Genomic DNA, 21095 nt, shown 5'->3' on the forward strand with positions numbered 1-21095 from the left:
CTTCTTTGCTCGATGGCGAACTTCCAGAGAGAGGGTCTGGAGAGGCCCATCTCCGTGTCCAGTAACCCTGGAACATTCCAGAAATGGTGGCTGATGGACACGGGAGCACCTGCCAAGTCTTCAAAGGGCGTCTGATTCCTAAGGCAGCAGGGACTCGGTGGGGGAGGAGGTGACCAGCTGAGCAGGAAGTGCCTCCCGGACGGGGAGGGGGTTCAGAACTGCGGGGGGAGGAGAGGCATCTCCACTGCCCTCCCCCCTCCCCCGGCAAGGCTGGCAGCAGCCCCACCCACCTGTTCTGTGGTCCTCTGAGCACACCTGCCATCCGTCTTGTCGACTCTGCTGTGGGTCCGGCCGTGTTACTGTGCACAGTTGACCACAGCCGACCGTCCTCATGCCTGAGGGCTCTAGGCAGAGTCGGGAACAGAACTGCACATATTTGCAGATCTGGGAAATAATGGAGACTTCATTTACTTGAGTGTGTTTAGTTTTGTTCTGTTTTATTTTGCTTTCTCAGTCCAAGGTCTGGGACCCTCCAATTCCCCCATTTCGTTTTGGTGAATAAACTAGACTGTGGTTGGCTTCTAATGTTTTACGAAAGGTGTTTATCCATCTGCTTTTTGTCCTGAAACTTGAGATTTGCCGGGTTGAGTAAAATAGAGTTCAGTGTCAAGAACACATCCCAGAGCAGCTGTGAGGGACGCTGGACCCTGCCGGCACCACCGGCTGCCTGGTTTATTGCTTTCTGGTCGGTGATGGTCCTTTAGCGGCTGAAGACAGTGTTAAAAGAAATTCTCTCTCGGCACCAATGTTCCTGCACTTTGTAGTTCAATTCCTGAGTTCAAATAAAAGTGACTTCTTCATATAGCTTTGCCATCTACTCAGATGGCCAGCTAGCACCCCCAGAACCCTACAAACCACAAAGTTTCGCTGCGGAAGAGAGAAACGTAAGAGGAAGAGACAGAAGAGGTGGGCAAAAACCACTTCCAAAACGAGGGGCCCAGAAACCAGTCTGTAATCATGTGTCCACACGAGGCTAAAGGCTTTCATTTGATAAGGGAAGTAAGACACAAGCCTGTAACGCTAATTATTTCAAAGAATAAGAGCCTGATTGTCTCCATGACCCACATAGCTCTTAGTGAGGTTTAAGACAAAATTACAGCCCATACAGCCCAAAAATGGACACCCTCTCCCCACCTTCCTGCTGTTCCCAGAAATGCAGGTTTTCAGTGCGTCTGGGAAGCTTCCAGCTTTCTAGAGGTCTCAATTTCCGCCTCTGTTGCTACATCCAATTCTCTTGAGGGTGAAGGCTCTGCGTGTCTGACACGAAGCCCCCCTCCGGGTCATTCAAAGGCAGATGCCCGCCTGCCTTCCGTTTCAGCTGTTGCATTAGTGCTCAACAGTGCCCTGAACCAAGGCTTCAGCTTTTATGAAATTTTAGTGCAGATGAAATCTACCTGACCTCATACTTTAAAATTAAAAAGCAAAAATCTCTAGTTTGCATCAGAAAAAAATATAAGCTTTAAGAGTGTTCAAAGGTAAGAAATCTAGTTTTAATTACAATAGTATACAGTCTGTCAATGTTCCTTGAACCTACAGAGATACCTAGGCATCTCCTAAAAGAGAAAAATTTGCCTCTCAAATACATATAAATAAGAATGTCTGTGGTTTGCCCCCAAAGTGGTAACACTTCGTGGGAGGTTTTTGTCTGCATTTCTGCTTCCCATATTCGAAGTCTTCCGTGTGAAGTAAAGGGCCGCCCTGGTGTCAGCTAATGGCACCCCAGCTCGGGTGACAGAGCTCCCTTTTCTGCGTCTCCTCTGCGGTGAGAATAAGTCATGCAATACCAGCCATCCGCTCCAGAAAGTCACACTGTGGCCTCAGAAACGTGTCCGCGTCTCTTCTGACGGTTGGAGGAGCCACCCGGGGCCTGTGATGCGAAGGGGCCGTGGCAGAAGCCTGCGGCGGGGATCCCCAGCGGCAGAGAAGCTGGCTGCACCGCGCCGCCGCTGGGCTGCCTACCCGGCTGAGACCCGGACGCGGGGCGTCCACGACACCTGCCCTGTCGGCCCCTTCCTGCATTTCCACGACAACCAGCTTGTTCACGGACAGCTGGTACCAGTGGCAAATCATCATACTGTCGGCTCTCAGATACATGACAGAGGTGGTCAGGCAGCTAAATAATCGGAGGGTGAACTTGTGTTGATTAATCTAAGCCCTCTCGGCCCATCCGCTCGTGACCGCTGTCCATCTTTCTGCAGCAGCTCGTGGGGCAGAGCGTGTGGTCTGTGGCGCAGAGGCCGTGCACCTGCGCCGTGGGGTCCTCCTCACATTCGTGCCGCTCAGACCCCAAAAGGCCAGGCTGGGGGCCGGGCAAGTGCTGGCCAGACGGCAACGTGCTGGGAGTCCTCAGATGTCACAGAAAATATGAGCTCTCCACATCCAAAGACACACGTCTTCCAGGTTATTCTGCTCCTGAAGAGGAAATGCTGCAAATGCAACGTGCAAAGCAAGACTGATTCTCTCAGAATCGCGTCCCAGAGGAGCAGGTGCGGACGTGCAGTTCCCGGTACCACAGCTCTAAGCGTCCGGGCGATGAGCTTTAGAAACAGATCGTATTTTCTGTTCTAACCACAGGGCCGTTCTCTCTTCGTTCCAGGATGATCAACATTTAGCTGCAAACTCTCTGGCTTTCACATGTCTGCGCTGGTGTCAGGATCTGGAAACCAATTCTGAAATGTACCAGGGGAGCTCCTGCTCAAGGGAAGTCTGCCAAGAATGCTTTCGGAAGCCCCCTTTGCAATGTCCATGATGTAGCTATGGCGTTCGTTTGGGACACTGTCCTTCCTTTCAGTTCAGCAACCCTCAGCCCAGGACACCACGAGCTCCTTTGACCATCCTTTCTACTTCTTTAGGGACAGAGAAGGCATTTGTCTTGGAAAGGGTCTTCATTTAATTAAGGCCCTCATTTCTCTTTGATTGCAAAACTCACCAATAAGGAGGGGTTAGAGCCAATAAGGAAATGTTACAAGTAAATACGGCCCTAGAGAAAAATACAGTTCGGGGGATTCTTACCAAACAGGAGATGATGGGCAGTGTTTAGACTCACAGCGGCTTTTGCAAAGTTTGGATTTCCACGTGCACCACTGGCCAGGCCAGAACGACTTCCGGTGGAGGTGCCCCTCACCTCTGGGGGCCGGTCCCAGGTTTGGGGCATCATCACAATGGGGTAGTTTGGGGACAGAATGGATTTTCCACTATGAATGTAGACTATGCTCACTGAATCTACAAAAACAACTTTTTGAAAATTTAGGGATATGACTTTTTAACGACTGTAGGCTAATTCAAAAGTGACCTTTTTGAGCCACCTTTACTGTTTTATAGTTTTTTATGTCATCTTTTCACATTTCTCAGAATTGTCCATAGTGTTCTCTTGTGATTTTTAAACTCAGCTCACCTATCGTGATGCTCCCTTTTTTCCCAATAATTGCGTATTTATGCCCTTTTGTTACTGTTGTTGGTTAAACAGAGGTCTGTCTTATGTGTTTTTTCAAAGAACTAGATTTTTGTTTGTTTTTCTGACGCTTTGCCTTTTCCATCTATTTCTCATTTTCTGCTCTTTTCTTCATTATTTCCTTCTTTCTGTCTTTTGCTTGCTCTGTTGGCCTTTTTATTACTTAATTTATTATGAAACGTTCCAGGGGGGGTCACAAAGGAATGAAGAAACCTAACGAAGAGCCTGTTCACACCACTGATTTACGGAAGATATAAAACATTCCGTTAGCGATTCCTCTCTGACTGTGCCTCTGTCTTCACCTCACCCGGAGCTGACAACCGTCCTGCTGCCGTACTCGCCATCCCACACTCCCCATTACACGCTCACTGCGTGTGTGGGTCTCGTAAACGGCACACGGTATGGTTTCTCTTCCGACCTCACACGCTCTCCACCCGTGTGCTCTGTGCTTTACCTGCTCACCTCGCTTGTGAGACGCACACACGCTGATACGTGTGCCTCCGGGCGGTTGATGACCGTTACTCTGTGGTGTTGAACTGCTCTCCGGTTGATGGGTGTTCGGGGAACTCCCATCTGATTGCTGTTAAGACGGATGTGGCATGGCTGTTAGGCACAGGCTTCCTAGTGCCCCGAATACCTGGAGTGAATAACTACAAATGGAAGAGCGTCCATGTAGGACTTTCATGAAATCATTTTTGTTGTTGTTGCCGAAACAGCATCGAAAATGGTTTCATCAGCTGTGTCTAAGAATTTCCAATTTGCCCTAGATTCTGCCCAACACTTGGGATTGCCAGATTCTTTCATTTTTTCCAACCTTACAGTTAAGGAAATAATACCTTGTGATTTTTAGCTTTAACTCTCCGATGTCTCGTGAGCCTGGGCAGCCTTTATTTCTTCCCGACTTACGCATGTTCTTCACGTGCTGGGCATTGACGTTTGCCTGACCACGTGTCACAGAATCCCCACCCTGCCTGCGCTCTGCTCTGCACTTTCCTGTGCCCACACACAAACGCTGTCCGTCACAACACTTGGATCTCTTCCGGTCTCGCTCCCCTATGGCCTGTACTTCTGTATCTTTTCTGTATCTTGTCCCTCCTGAAACCCATGCTTTAGAAGTCCCTTGAGTTGTTAGTGGGAAACTCAGTTTCCATTTGTCATTTACCCCTTTGCTTTTAATTATACTTTAGTGGGCATACGATTCCTGCTGCCAGTTATCTTTTCTCAGGATCTGCAAGAATCCCCACTGTTCCTGCCTCCCTTGCTGTTGAGAAAGGTGCAGTCTAAATATTGTCCTTTCTCGCATGTTTTGTCTCTTCTCTTGGACTCTGGCCTCCCACTGACCCACTGCGATGTGTCCAACCTTGACTTTCCAGTTTGCAACACCCTGCTGGGGACCCGGGCACTCCAGCAGCACGCAGCCTCGCGCCTCCTTGCACTTCTGGGAGCCCCGTGGCCACCCCTTCAAGTACTGCCTCTCCTGCGCCCTCCCCTCCCCTCCAGGAACGTGCCCGTGATGCCATGCGGACCTTCCACCCCTTGCCTGTCCCTGTCCGTTTCCCATCCCTGTCGCTCTTGACACGGCACTTTGGGTCGCCTCCTGCGATCTGCGTTGCCGCTCAATAACCCGCTTTATGGGTGGGCGTCTGGCCAGCGTCTAATCCAGCCCCAGAGTTTCTAGTTAGCAGGACCATATTTTCTATTTCCACAAGTTCTGGTACCTTTGTTTTAACCTCTCATTCCTTTTTCATTCTGTTGCACTTTTATTGTTGCTTGCATTATTTCCTTAATTATTTCGAACAGTGAACAGGCAGCCTCTTTCAGCCTATCCCAGGATTTCAATTCTGAGCGTCGGATTCTTTTATCTGTTGCTCCTTCTGGCTCATCCTAGTGGGTGATTTCTTCCTGGGATCTCATTTGAGTCCGGTTTCCAGCTTGTCGCAGATCCGAAGTCAGGGAAGTGTGGCTTCCATCTGCCTCTGGGATCTCAGTGGTTCTACAGAACCGTCCTGATAAACGCAGTCCTCTGAGAAAGGAGCACATGAACACTCACCTAGCAGCGCCAGCCTTCAGAATAACTCCGAGACTTTCCTTCAGGAACTGTCTTCATAGTTACACGTAAACAGTCCAGTTTTTTGGTTGTATAATGTTGTTTCTCACCAAAAATCTTCCTGATTGTTGTATTTAACTCCAAATCACATTTAGATGTTCTAAAACTCTCCACGTATTTTTTCCACGTGTAAAGTGTTCTGCTTTCAGTGAATGTTCAAGTAGACGCATTAGTCTCTGATCACATTTTCAAAGGGTTGACCCCGCAGTCCATTAGCAGAGGTAGCTTAATCAGAATAAGCATATAGGGGCTTCCCTGGTGGCGCAGTGGTTGAGAGTCCGCCTGCTGATGCAGGGACACGGGTTCGTGCCCCGGTCCAGGAAGATCCCACATGCCGCGGAGCGGCTGGGCCCGTGGGCCATGGCCGCTGAGCCTGCGCGTCCGGAGCCTGTGCTTCGCAGCGGGAGAGGCCACAACGGTGACAGGCCCGTGTACCGCAAAAAAAAAAAAAAAAAAAAAAAGAATAAGCGTATAATCTGAGGAACCTACTGTGGAGGTGACCATCCTCAGATGTTTAACACCTGGATCAGCTCGAGGGCGACACTAGCTTTGAAACCAATGTGAGACGGGGCTCATTAACAGGGGAAACCAATGCTCACCCCCACCTCCAGAAGAAGCCAGACTAGAACACAGTACCCCGTCTGAACTCATTTAACAGAAAATTAACTTTCCAAAACAGCTCACGTTACTGCAGAGCAAATCATGTCACCTAAGGATATCTGGTAGACTGCTGGCTAAGCTTGGAAATGCTTCTGGGGAACTGACTGCTGAACTGTCCCGGCTCCCGCGCTACCCCGTGCGTTGAGTCTGAGCACGTCAGCCTTGCAAGGTGGGCCTGGGCCGAGCTCGCGGCCACGCAGGAGGGCGCAGCACAGACACGCCAGGGGCTGGTGGCCGGGCCAATCCCATCAGCAGGGCCCACATCACCTCCACATTTGGGCCTCTTCCCATGGCTACCCACTCCCACCGGCAACATGTGTGAAAACTCAGAAAGCCGGGGGCCTCTTTCGGGCTCAGAGGACCTGTGCCCACACCCGCGCTCAGGCAGCGGTCTTGTCCCCCGACCTTACGGCGTCTCCTCCCCACACACAGACCTTCGCACTTCAGGCCGGGGGGCTCTTACAAGCCTAAGGGGCAAAGCCCTGAAAAGCAGGCCCTTCCGGCCCCGTGGCCGGCCCTGCCCCTGTGCCTCCCGCGCTGCATGGCCCTCGTGGGGGGGTGCCCCGCTCCCCCCGCCTGCACGGAACTCGCGGTCAACCCACCAGGGGATGAGCCTCCCCTCATCATCCTCTCCAGTCCCTCCCGTCTCAATCCCTCCTCCTTCCTGCAGTTTAAAGCCTGACTTAAAGCCACCCGGTGTGCACTGTTCCTGCGGAGGTCAGGGCGTGGGGCGTGGAGGTGCACGGGGACCTGGAGGGAGGAGAGCTTGGGCCTCAAACCAGGGAAGGCTGCCGGAGGGAGGCTGCGGCCAGACAGAGGCGGCCTATGGGGCTCGGCAGCACCAGACACGCCGCCGCGTGGCCTAGAGCCGCCGGTTCTACGTCTGCTGGGCCGACTGCGGCCGGAGCGAGGGCTGCGCTCAGTCACCACACGCAGTCGGACGCACCGCTCACCACAGAGAAGCAGCAGCCTGGGGTCCTCAGCCACCTGCTGGGCACCCGGTCGGGCCACCTCTGGAAAGAGCACCGGGCGAGCTCGGCCCTGCAGGGAGCACAAGCTGGTCCCCCAGCTTCCCGCCCAGGCCACAGCCCCCTTCGCCAACACCCCCAGCACGGGCCCTCATGCCAAAAATTTAATAAGAAGGGAACAGACGACAGCGACGAAAGGAAACCAGGAGGCACGGGAACTTGGCAGGCGGGGAGCAGAAACTGCGGATTCCACCCGGAACCGAGCACAGACAGCAGCCGGCTCCACTTCACCCATCCCGGGCTCAGAGGGAGCGGCAGGGGCCGACCCCGGCCAGGGCTGTGTCCAGACGCCACCCACTACGCGGGCTCAGAGGGAGAGGCGGGGGGCCGACCCCGGCCAGGGCTGTGTCCAGACGCCATCCACTAAGCGGGCTCAGAGGGAGAGGCGGGGGCCGACCCCGGCCAGGGCTGTGTCCAGACGCCACCCACTACGCGCCGTTTCCGCTTTGGAGGTTTATTGGATGAGCACGTGAGTACAGATGGCTGACCGGCTGCACATCTCCCTGTGGCTGGTGACGTTCCCCTTGCCTCGGTCCCTGCAGCATCCAGGCCGCCACATGAAGGAGCCCCAGCACTGCAGGCGGGTGTCTTTGTGAGAACTCCAGTCCGTCGAGCGTGACCGGGGGTGGGGGGAAGCCCCCTCCGAGCTGCGTCGATACCTGTACCTCCTGTTTGCCCGGATGTCAGTTCTCCTTCCTGTGCGCCCCCTTTCTGGTGTGAAAGTGGTTCCCCAGAAGTCCGGCCACTGCTTCTTCCCTCTCACGCTCGAGGTGCCCCCTTAACACGTTAGTAAACGCGTGCATCAGCGACTGCAATGAACACACAGGCTCCACGGCTGCCACGACTTCAGATGCCGCTGGCTCAGCGCAGCGTGTGGAGGCTGCTTCCCGCCCGCCCGGGCGGGCCTCACGCACGTTTGTGGTCCAGACCACACGCAACAGAGGGACCAGGGCCAGCTTCTGAACTGGGTGCTGATTTCTGTTTAATAACTTTTATAGTTTTTCAGGAACGAAACAAAGGAAAAGGTCAACTTTTCACGTGGTCCTCAGTGGGAAGCGGCATGAGTGGGATTTGAAACCAAAAGATACCTGCAGCTGCTGGTGGCATCAGGATGTTGCCCTCTCCCGTGGAAACCAAGTGATCCAGAGCTCTAACTGAAATAACGCGCTAACACGCTGTAAGTGCAGTGCCTCATTCCCACGCAGAGAGATGAGGGAGGAAAAGCCACGGAGGAGGACAGAAGCCACTCCACTGTCCCCACTGCTAACGTCTGTATTCGGGGACCCCCTGTGTCAGGCACCACGCAGGGTGGGAGGGGCAGGACGAGGAAGCAAACCCACCCACCCACGTGAACGCCACCGTCCAGACGTGCGGGCGACAAAAAGCACAAACCCGCCCCAGGTAAACGGGGCCTGTGACGACACAGTGTGGAGAAAAGTGCAGCAATGGAAAGAGTCCGGAAAGGGGCTCCGACCAGGCTGAGGTCGGGGGCCGCGCCCAGCGACGAGCGGACGTCGCCCTTCTCCCCGCTGTGTGGAGGGCCCATCTCACAGCCCGGGCCTCACCCTGCAGCCCTCGGAAGGAGCCCCCGGGTGCAGGGCGTGCAGCCCCCTGCCTCCTCGGGGAGATGCGGGCGCTCGCGCTGGCAGCTCCTCGGCCGCAAAGCTCGGATGCTGGGAATTCGCCCCACACGCTCTCCGGGGCGCACGGCACAGGCGCGTCCTCAGGGCAGCCTCACCACATCCCACTGGCGGGGGTATCCGTGGTCCTCTGCTGCTCCACTTTCAGTCCCTCCCACCTTCCGGCTCGTCTGCCTTCCACGGGCGAGTCTTCGGGTGCATCCCCCCCAGGCCCACACCCCAGGCCTGGCTTCCCCGGGCTCCGCCCCAGCTCCACAGGCCAGTTTCCAAAGCCTCGGTCAAAGTGCAGGCCTGTCCCGCAGAGGCCTTTCCCAGAGTCGGCATCCAGGGGCTCATGGGGTCAGGCGGGCAGTACAAGCTGCCGTTCCTCCCAGAAATACATTTTCCCAACGTCTGACCGTCAAAAGGATTTGTGTTCTACGTAGAAACCTGGGACGTTTCGGCAGCAAGCAATGGACGTCACTTTGAAGCACAGACACTGCCTCTGCAGCTATGAGGTGGGCTAAGGCAGAAGCTAACTTTCACAGAGACACGCGCTCGGCGACTGCCTGGGTGGATGGCTGGGGTGGGCAGGGCCACCGGTGGTGATGCACAGCGGTGACGTCGGCCGTGACCCGCTCAAGGAGAGGCTGTCAACCACACACCGAGGTCCCTCTCGTACCCACCCAGCCTTGAGGACAGAACACAGGTCTATACGCACAGGAGCTCCGTTTGCTCTCCTCCTCTACCGTCCCTGTCCTGAAACCGTCAACTTCATCTCTGAACTTGCGTTTTGCAAGCACGTCGGGCGAGACGGTGGGGGTGCATGCTGTCGGAGGGCACCCAGTCCGCGTGCCTGCCGCCCTTCCTGGCCCGCTCACACATCGACTCGGAGACGCCCTCAACTCAGATCCCAGGGGGCCCCCGGAGACGAGCTCGCCTCTGCCCAGGACTCACTTCGCACACAGAAAGCAAGCAGCGGCGTTCCGAGAAACACAGACAAGGGGGGCCCGTCGCATCCTTTCTGGTTCCCGCCACTTCCCCGAATTCCCAGCCATCTATGCTGAATGATGACAGGGAAGGAGAGGGGATGGTAGGGGGGCCAGAGTTCCTCTCCCTCGGTCCTACGTATCCATGGGGGAGCCGAAGGCGGGCTTGGTGGGATGTGTCCGCGTCGAGAAGTGAAACAGAGCAGCGTCTCCGCCGTCTAACATGGACAGCATGTATGCACGTTCGAGCCATGAAATAGGAGTTGGATAATTTTGGTGATTTTGCGTGGGCATTAAATGCTCTTATACTTGCATTTAAAACCAGAATTGCACGATATAAAGACAAATGGTAAAAGTCCGTGCTAATAATTTCTTAATTTTTCTTGACTTAGAATGACGTGGAACAGCAAATAAAAACACCAGAATAGGTGGAGGGACACTGCGGAGGGAACGTCTGACGCCTTAGCTTCTGCTCTTCCCCAGCACTGGGCCTGCGCTTACGGAGCCGGCGCAGGCGGAGCATGTGCAGACGTCAGCTCCTGCTCAGGGCGGCTTTTAGGCTCCCCGCCGCGACGCTCTACGGCCCCACCTTCCTTTTTCGATCTGCTTGTGTTAATTCGCGCCCAACTGTAAAAAGCTGAACAAATGTATGTATTCAGAATCCCAAGCAGTTAACCACAGTACCCAATTCTGATTTATCATTCCAGCTCCTGAGATAGAATGCTCTAGAGTCATAGCTGACCCACAGAACGGTCACACCGAGCCAGCAGTCCACCCGCTGAGGACGTGCAGTCTTGCTCCCCGGCCGCCCAGCTCACGCCGGCTTGAGCTGCGAGAGTCCATGTGGAAGGGAAGGCTCTCCACAACTCAGTGTGGGTGACAAAGGGCTTCACCATTTCCTGAGCATTTAGTGGACGGCACCCCCCGCATCACCTGGGACTGGAACAGTCCTATGAGACGGTATTACTGTACTTCACCCACGCTAAGAAGTTTTGATCTTGAGACAGACCATCATTTCAGTATTGCTAAGAAAAAGCCAAAATGTTGCCGGTTAAATGACGGCGTGCTCTTGATGTAAGATGCACCCCTGATTTCAGGGGTGTTAAGATGTGAACACAAAGTGCGTCTGAGAAACGATGGAACGCCATGCAGTGGCTGTGGGGTGGAGTCGTGCTGCACGCATGCCTCCCCGGGGCTCGGCCTCTGACACTGGCAGGCCGGCAGCTCTCAGCTGGGGCCTTGTCTGCTCCGTTCCCGCAGCCACGGGGAACGGCCTCTGCCTAAGTCACCACCCCGAGCCTCCTCCTGGGCAGAGCGTATCCCAGGGCCCTGGCCCTCCTTGGGCACAGAGGCCGAGCCCCGCGGCCCCACGGGGTCACCTCTGAAGGTTGTGCCCAGCTCCAGACCCAGAGCTCCTCTGGGCTCCGCTCCACACCTCCTGCGCGGCGTCCCCCCTCTGCCCAACCAGGCTCCCATCACCTGCACAGGTGTTATGCCCTGAGCACTCTCCAAGGACCTGACCACAGTGAACCTCGGTTTCAGTGTCTGGTTCCAGGGCGCCCGACCAGAGGCGTGTGGTGCTGCCCACACTCCACAGGTGGGGAAACGGAAACCAGGAGAGCTTGGGTACTGTCACAACGTGTGTGCCGAGCTGATGTGGCCCGCGTGGAGCACAGCTGGAGCTGATGCTTCCTTCTGACTCCAAACCCACCCCCTTTTCTCTCTACAGCGGTTCTTAGAGTGTGGCCTGAGGGCCTCCATGGGTCCCTGAGGCTCTAAGGTGGGCATTAGGTCAAAATTATTTTCATAAAATACTAAGGCACTATTTACCCTTTTCATTTTATTTTCTCTTACACTGGAATTTTCCAGAGGCTATGTGGGTGGAAATTGCCTAGAATGAGTGCAGAAGCAGATAAGAGTACCCAACTGTTTTCTCTTAAGGCAAACGTTAAAGAAATATGCAAAAAATTAAAACAAAACAAAAACATAACACTTAACACATTTAAAAAAATGTTTTGGAAGACAGAGTTACCATGGTTATTATGTGACAAGTTTATTATGACTATTTTTATTTTAAACGGAATTAAAACACAGCTTTTAAAAATTTTCTCAATTTTAAGTTTCTAAGACAGTAAATGCAGATAGCACTAAACCCACAAAAATGCAGAAGGTCTTTGGGGTCCTCAATAATTTTTAATAGTATGAAGGGTTCCTGAGATCAGAATTTTGAGAACTACTGTTCTACACTCTGCCGTTGGGAGTTCTAACCCCAATTCTGCACCAGCTAAGTGACACTGGGAACAACCTTTGTGCCTCTGTTGTTGTTTTTTAATGGACTAAATAAAAAGGTGCATTCCTCTTACAGCAGAAAGAAAGCATGGGTGGAATACTGAAATTACAACTATTTAAACTTATACTCTTCTATACTATACTGAGTATTGCTATTCTCTGTTATTCTATGAAAATTGTAACAAAATATATATTAACTTACTGTATGGGGTTAAAATGATGGCAAACGTGCAATCTGAAAATCCTAAAACATTCAGATAAAAAATTTAAGACACACAATCTGACAGCCGCCAGAATGGGAGAAAGTATTTGCAAACGAATCAACGGACAAAGGATTAATCTCCAAAATATACAAGCAGCTCATGCAGCTGAATATTAAAGAAACGAACAGCCCAATCCAAAAATGGCCAGAAGACGTAAACAGACATTTCTCCAAAGAAGACATACAGATGGCCAACAAACACATGAAAGGATGCTCAACATCACTAATCATTAGAGAAACGCAAGTCAAAACTACAGTGAGGTATCACCTCACACCAGTCAGAATGGCCATCATCAGAAAATCTACAAACAAACGCTGGAGAGGGTGTGGAGAAAAGGGAACCCTCTTGCACTGTCGGTGGGAATGTCAATTGACACAGCCACTATGGAGAACAGGATGGAGGTTCCTTAAAAAACTACAAATAGAATTACCATATGATCCAGAAATCCCACTATTGGGCATATACCCAGAGAAAACCATAATTCAGAAAGACACATGCACTCCAATGTGCATTGCAGCACTATTTACAATAGCCAGGTCATGGAAGCAACCTAAATGCCCATCGACAGACGAGTGGATAAAGAAGCTGTGGTCCATATATACAATGGAATATTACTCAGCCATAAAAAGGAAAAAATTGAGTCATTTGTTGAGACGTGGATGGATCGAGAGACTGTCATACAGAGTGCAGCAAGTCAGAAAGAGAAAAACAAATATCGTATATTAACGCATGTATGTGGAACTAGAAAAATGGTACAGATGAACCGGTTTGCAGGGCAGAAGTTGAGACACAGATGTAGAGAACAAACATATGGACACCACGGGGGGAGAGCCGCAGGGGGGGTGGGGATGGTGGTGTGATGAACTGGGAGATTGGGATCGACACGTATACACTGATGTGTATAAAACTGATGACTAATAAGAACCTGCTGTATAAAAAAATAAAATTAAAAAATAAAAAAAAACAACCAATACTTAACTTTCTTTGGGTTATTTGTATGGAAATATGTTAATATAAATGTTTCAGACATTACATGAAATTCCTAAAAATCTTAAAAAGAAAAAAAAATTAATACGCGAGAGAACAATGTGTCCACCCATGAAACACTGCTGCCTGCAGGAGACAAGGATGGCGAATAAAAGTGAACATATTCTGCTCCTTGACGCACGTATTTACATTGAAGAAGCAAGTTGCACGATGAAACCCCATTTCCCCTTCCTTCCTCAAGGGGAAGGCCCTGCAAGCTGCCGTCTGTCACTGAGACCGGACCCTCATCTCTCAGGAGTGGCCGCGACGAGGCCGAGCGATAGCAACACGCAGCCGACTCTGCCGTGGACGCGGCTGCCGAGGCCGCGAGATGGCAGGGAGGTTGCATCCTGTGATTTTCCACACGAGAGGGTGAAAACATGGGTCCCAGGCGTCAGACTCTCCAGTTGGACGATGATTTCCCCTGAGATCCCTCATTACGCCCCATAACATCTGCAGACCTGACCTCCAGAAACTGACCCTCACACCCAAGGACGATGGGCAGTTTGGAGGGGAGCCTACCTGGAAGGCCTGGGGCCGCCACCTCCAGCACACTGGCCAGCGGGGGCCGAGGCAGAGGAGTCCCGGAATCAGCCGCCCGCGGAGGGGGCATGGAGCACGGAGAACTGCAGCATTAGGCGGCAGAGGGGCCCAGGGAGAAACACAGAATCATGTCCAGAAAGTACTAGAACAAGCAGTTTAGGAGAGCACAAATGTCCCCATGATGCTTCTTTTCAACCTAGCCTATAAAACCTTATTTCACGCCTACACCTCCGGGCTTACTACGGCAAGTCCTCCACTGCCGCTAAGACAGAAGGAAATGCAACGTGCTGCCAGGTACAAAGTAACAGAGCGCAACGCCACGGGCCTGTCCAGCCACTCGGATGCGCCCTCTAGTGGCCCAGCAGCAAAGAGCCACCAGCAGCAGAAGTCAAAACACCATCCCCATCCAGGACCCCAGGCCCAAAAGAACTCCTCCAGCTTCTGTGCGAGGCACCACAGGGCTCCTGAGACACCGAGTGCAGCCTGCTCAGGACTGGCCGGGGGAATCAGCTTAAAGACAGGGTGTTCCCGGGAGGGACCAGGTGTTCCGGGGAGGGGCTGAGTTGGGCTCAGGAAGGACGGGAATGCGGCTCCAGGCCCCGAATGTCCTTCCTGCCTGTCCCCTCGCATCGTGATCAAGGGGACCTCCAGACTGGCTCCCATAGGGCACAGCCGTGCTCGTCGGTCAGTGAGCGGACCTGTGGTATCATCATCATCCTCACCACTGTTCTAAGGAAAGAACTAGAACATATCCTCATCCCTTGGAAAATGGCTGTTTTTCTGGCCTTTGAACTGATGCACAGAGCTAACCAACTTAGCAGAAACTGCAATAATTCCACTGGAAAAAAAATAGGTGGGTATGATCCGTGTGATAGCTCCATAAATTGGAAACAGAGTATCAAATAAATAATATTTAACACTTGGAAATACTTACGTTTATAAAAGGGTTTAAAATATTTTACTTGATTTCAGCGTTTGACCTTCACAACAGCCCTGTTTGATCATCCACATTTACCAGACGAAGAAACTGCCCCTCAAAGAGGTTTAGTAACTCCACTCCCCTCCATACCCGCTGCCGGGAGACAGGCAGGCAGTGAATCACAAAACTAAACGTGCTCTCACCAAACGGCCCGGCAATCACAGTCCTTGGTATTTACCCAAAGGAGCCGAAAACTCATGTCCACACAACCCTGCACACAGACGTTTATAGCAGCTTATTCATAATTGCCAACACTTGGAAGCAACAAAGATGTCTTCCAGTAGGTCAACTGATAAATAAATCGGTCACTCAGCAATGGAATATTATTCGGCACTAACAAGAAACAAGCTGTCAAGCCATGAAAAGTCATGGAAGAAACGTCAAAGCATTTTACTAAGTGAAAGAAGCCAATCTGGAAAGGTGACATACTGTATGAGCCCAACTACATGACATTCTGGAAAAGGCAGTTAAAAGATGAGTGGTTGCCAAGGACTGGCGGGAAGGGAGGGGTGAGCAGGTGGGGCACGGAAGCTTTGGAGGGCAGTGAAACTACTCTATGCTGCCCTGCTGACCCTGCACCTCTCTGTGCATCTCAACCCGCATCTGGACGGCAGTCCCAGCAGGCCCAGAGGGTGAGGCGTGGCCACAGAGAGAGTGCAAAGCACATGAAAGAATTGCACGATGTTGCCAATTTGTAGCAAAAGAAACACATGTGGGGATGGATCTTCAGGATGTGAGGTCAAGGCGGAATGAACAGAAATTGGACCAGGCAGAGTTTATTGACATGGGGCCCTAAGCACAGATTCTCCAGCCAACGGCTCCAGCAGTCTCCACCGCTGGTTGACATAAATAGGGACACAAGGTCCCTACTGAAGTGAAGTGGAAACACCAGAACTCCCTTTTTACGTGACAGAGGCATGTGCCCAAAGGCTTAGAGAGAGCAGCACAATCGACCTGCCCATGACCCCAGGAGGGTCCAGAGAGCACGAGAAATAAGTTCATGGGTCCCAGCATCCTCGAAGGGCTCACAGAGATGCCCACGTGTGTCAGGAATACACTGGGAGTTGCTTCCATTCATCTGGGAGCCCTGAGTGCACCAGGATGATGGCGCCTTGGGGAGGCAGGGGCCAAGTGGGGGCACCTAAATGCCAAAGAGAAGGGGATGTGGTCACCACAGAGCAAGTGGCCCACGAGGCCTGGGGCATTGGTTAGCTGCTGGCAGTGTTCGTAGAGCTGGACGAGGTGGGCCTTCCACCAGCATCCAGGGACCTGCACCAGCAGGAAAGTTCCACACCTACTGAATCACCAACATAGTCACAGCCCCTCCACCATTTCCACACTTGGAACCTCCATGTCACAGACCAGAGCCCCTTGAAGGATGGGTGGGAGCAGGCCCCCTGGAGGAAAGACTCTGCTACACGAGCCAGACACTCATCCTGTTCATCTCGCCCCCAGCCTCCAGCAGGGGCCTGCCGCCTTCTACCGGGGCAGCTGTGCACTGAGGAAAAGGACGTCAGCACACTCTTCCGTGACCGCTGGACACCGGCTCTCAACTGACAGTAACACCAGAAGACCCAAAACATCACCAAGGCCCGCCAGGCACAGAGGGGCTTACGGGGCAGGTGAGCAAACCCATGCTGTGGTTACTCCCCGGCTCCGGAATGCACATACTCAGCGGCTACCAGAATCCCCACCCTGGTCCCTGACCTGCGGAGCGAGGGTATCACACGGGAAAGGCACTCAAAGCACCTCCACTTAAGGCCACCACACGCAGCAGTTTCCACTTACAACATCATAGACCAAAAGCAACACCCCACTCCTGGAGTGGGTGAAGCAGGGTGAGGACTCCCCACGCCCGTCCGCGGATGGCGGCGGGTCCCATGAAGGGACCCGCATGGGGCCGACCGCCACCGCCGCTGCCGCCACGTGTCTTCTCTGTCGGAGCGAGGGGCACAGCCCACGGCACCTGCTCCCCCGCCCGCGGGAGCAGTCATCAGAGGAAGCCCGCTCTCACGGGCCAGGGCAGCCACAGCGCCACGTGTCAGCGCTCCAGCCCTCGGCGCCGTCCGGGGCTCTGGGACCCTGATCGCCTTTCCTCTCACGGGCCTCATGCAGGGGACACCGGTACACTGAGGACACTGTGGGCAGGAGGCAGCCACGGTCCCACGTGCCCAGGGGAGATGCCTGCGCTCGGAGGGTCCACGGCAGACCCGATGCTGCAGGAGCCCAGGAAGGCCGCGGCAGGTGAATCACAGCGCAGACCCTCAGGGTTCATCCTCTGCAGAAAACGTCTCTCCCTGGGGAGGCTGCGCCTGGCCTGCTCCCGGGCCTCATTCAAGACTGCACACTTGCCCGTGGTCCACGAGCAGCCGGGCGGCTGGGCTGGGACACTAGGAACGGGGCTCCGGCGGTGCGGCCGTTTTCCAGCGACACACACGGCCACACCCCCACCCTCACTGACCGGCAGCGCCAGCCACGGCTGCCGGGACCACCTCAAACCCAGGAGGGACCCAGGCCGCCTGCCCCCGCCCATCGCACACTGGCTGGCTCGGCCCTTTGCTGACTCCTCACCACCTAAGAGGCCAAGGGCTTTTAAGAAGAAGCAACATGTCTTCCAAGCACTTGGCGCCGTAGTGGCCGCTGGCCCAGCGGCAGGGCGCGGATTGGGCCCCGGCCTGCGTACCTGTGCGGGAGAGCGCCCTCAGGGTGGCTGTCAGGTGCTGCAGGACCCCTGGCGACACTTCGTAGTGGTGCACGTCTACGGCTGGAAGCTCCTGACACCGTCCAAACGCTCCATCTGCAACACAGGGAGGCGGGTCAGGTAAGAGAGGAGACAGACAGACGGCCAGGAAGCCCTGGCCACGGCCGGTGGCGAGGCTCCGAGGGGCTGCCAGGATCAGAAGCACCTGCAAAGTGACAGTGTTTTAGGTGAAAAGCAGAGCTTCGCGGAAACCACAGATGCAAAGGCTGAGTCCGGCGTGGTTTGGGTTTTTAGTCTACTTTCCAGCCCTCCCTGCCCAGGCCCCGCCTTTTGGTCATTTGCCAGCAGAGACTTTCACACTTTCCATGTGAAGCTTTGCTTCTGCCTGTCCAGTGACCAAATGGTCAATAGTCTTCAGGCCCGTCTTCCAGATGAGAAACAGGACGCCTAGGAACCTAAGTGCCCGGTTGCAGGAGGCGCTGGTGGCGGGGCCATGGAGCCCTGGCAGGGCTGGCTTCCAGGGGGCCTCCTCAGAACGCGGTGAAGAACGGGGGCTCCAGGAACAGTGAGATATTAATGGGGACCCATTATCCTGCTCTGTCCTATTTGTCTGAAATGACAGACTCTGCTCATCAACATCTTTTCAAACCGCACCTTCTAATTAATTTAGACCCTAATTAGTCTTTATTCAGCGAATTGTTCACTTTGAGACAAGCTTCCTATGGGGGTTCAAACATTCAAATCACCGCCTTGGGTACAAAAGGCTAATTCAGGACCCAGGGCCTCGCCCAGGGCTGGGCGCAGGGGGAAAGCGCTTCCATTGTTCACTGCCTTTCAAATGCAACCAGTTTAATTAGCAGAAGCGCTTTGCCCAGCGCCAGGCTGATTGCTGCTGGCAGTCCATAGTCCACGTGTGCTTAAGGCGGACGCCGCGCGTGAGCAGCAGAGAGTCATCGTAAGTGTCCTCTCACAAGCACCTCCCGGATTTCCGTGGGCCTCTGCAAAGCCCAGAGAATCCGGGAGGCGACCTGCCGGGCTGCTGGGCTGCTGGGAGCAGGCAGACAGCGGCCACGTGAGAAGTTCAACCTTCAGCTTCTGCCCCCGCTCGGTGAGCGCCGCTGAAATTAACCCAACTGCCACCAGTGATCCGGGGACAGTTGTCTCGGACGGAGGGTCTCCTCCCCACTGCCACCCCCCAGCAGGACGGACGGTCTGCTCGGCTGGAACACAGACGATAAGTGTCCCTGTTCTCTGATTCCGTTTCATGCAAAGAACTGCATGCCAGTGGGCGGTGTGCTTGGGGTGTGGGGCAAGGAAAGAGTGAGAAGCCCCAGAATACACCGGAACTTTCATGTCCCTCTTCAAGTGGAAACATCTTGAAACCAGGGAAGGAGCATTAAAACGGTCCAACCCAACGTTTTAGATGAGAAAACCGAGGCTGGGGTGTAGGGAGGGATCAGTAGCTGAGCTGAGTGGCAGGCAGAGAAGTCAGGTCCGTATCAGCAACCAGCTAAGCGCCTGCGGGTAGCCCCGCTTCCGGGGACGTGTCTGAGAGCCCCTCCCGCAGGAGACACCCCACCACTCAGGCTGTCACAGAGGAGAATACGGGCAAAGACATTGCCTCGCTGTTTTGGAGTGTTCCAGGTAAATTCTCTCCCTTCTCGAGTGTGACGGCTTCATTCTTTCAATCTGGTTTGTGGTGTACACGTTGTAAATATATTCTAAGAAAAATATTCATCAGATTTTCTTGAAACCTTTCTTTTAAACATATATTTAGACTATAGATAACGTGATACATAATATTGTTTGTGCTTTTAGAATCAGTGTTAGCTAATCATTTAATTGTTTGGATCGTCTGAAAGCTAACCCTGGGCGCTCTTCATCCCTAGACTCCAGCCACACTGGTGAGGCAGCGACACTGTCCCCAAGAGCCTCTTTTAGTTAATAAACTTTGTTTTTCAGAGCAGTGTTGGGTTCACAGCAAAATTAAGAGGAAGGTACACAGGTTCCCCATAATCCTCCTCCTCCCCATTATCAACGTCCCCATCAAATGGCGCGTTTGTTACAGCTGACGAACCTACACTGACACGCCATCAGCATACGGGTACGGAACCCACAGTTCATGTTAGGGTTCACTCTTGGTGCTGTACTTCTATGGGCTTGAACAAACGTACACTGACGTGTACGCACTATCACAGTGTCATACAGAGTATTCTCACTGCCCTAGCATCCCCTGTGCCCCACCTGTTCATCCCTCCCTCCTCCCTGACGCCAGCAAGCAGTGATGTTTCTCACTGTCTCCATACATTTGCCTTGTCCAGCATGTCATATGGTTGGAACCATACAGAACACAGCCTGCTCAGACGGGCTTCCTTCACTCAGTCACATTCATTTCAGGTTCCTCCATGTCTTTCTGAGGCTCAACAGCCCTTTCTTACTAACACTGAACACTATTCCACTACCTGGACGCACCACCGTTTAGTTACCCATTCACCTACCCAAGGACATCTTGGTTGCTTCCAGGTTTGGGCGGCTATGGATAAAGCTGCTATAAACATCCGTATGCAGGTTTTTGTGTGGACGTGTTTTCGGCTCCTCCGGGTAAATGCCAAGGAGCACAGCTGCCGGATCCTATGGTAAGAGTCTGCCTAGTTCTGTAATTGACCACCGAGCTTTCGTCCCCACCAGAAGGGAGGGTCCCTGTTGCTCCTCGCCAGCGTCTGGTGTCAGCGTCTGGATCTTGGCTGTTCCGGTAGGTGTGCTGTGCTCATTACTGTCTTACCCAATGCATTTTTCGATAACGTCGTTCATCTTTACCACCATATTTAAAGGCCACCAAGGCGTAAGTGTACGCACATGTGTGCTATGTACTGTGTGTCTACATATGTGTGTGTGTTTTCACACCTGCAAGTGTGTGTAGATGTGTGTTGTGTGGATGTGTGTACATGCACTGTGTGCGTGTCCACCTCCATGTGTGTATGGGCGTATACGTGTGTACCGTGTGCGCACGTGTGTGTGTGTGTGTGCACTGGTGTCCACATGTGTGTATGTGCGTACAGACACGCACAGCCCCTAACACTTGTTTAACTGCCAAACTCACCACAAGAACAAGGAAGCTGCTCTTCCAACCTCTAAACTCACCCCAGAAACAGATGTTTCTAATACCTCTGTCCCAGAAACCTGGTTCCCTCACTTATTCCTCAACAAACAACTTCATTACTTCTTTCTCTGCTTCCGCTGGAGGACGGCGTACACTCTCGTCGGCACACCTCTGAGCATGTCCGGTCCCGTGTCCACAGCGAATCTGTGAGGCCCCTTCCCTCTCCAATGAGTGGACTCGTCCCCATGCACGCTGCTCTGTGCTGCCCCTTGACCCCCGG

At 53.4% G+C, this 21095-nt stretch overlaps 1 protein-coding gene across 2 annotated transcripts in view; it reads right to left on the reverse strand.

Moving 5' to 3' along the window:
* PTPRN2 (protein tyrosine phosphatase receptor type N2) overlaps positions 1–21095 on the reverse strand; it is a 689751-nt gene that overhangs the window by 493078 nt on the left and 175578 nt on the right. For both annotated transcript variants that reach the window (XM_060021206.1, XM_060021207.1), the window contains exon 3: positions 17698–17811. In XM_060021206.1, the coding sequence (XP_059877189.1) occupies positions 17698–17811 (114 nt within the window). The remainder of the gene's footprint in view (positions 1–17697; positions 17812–21095) is intronic.

This window comes from Delphinus delphis, chromosome 9 (assembly GCF_949987515.2).
Source record: "Delphinus delphis chromosome 9, mDelDel1.2, whole genome shotgun sequence".
In the NCBI taxonomy this organism is placed as follows: domain Eukaryota; kingdom Metazoa; phylum Chordata; class Mammalia; order Artiodactyla; family Delphinidae; genus Delphinus; species Delphinus delphis.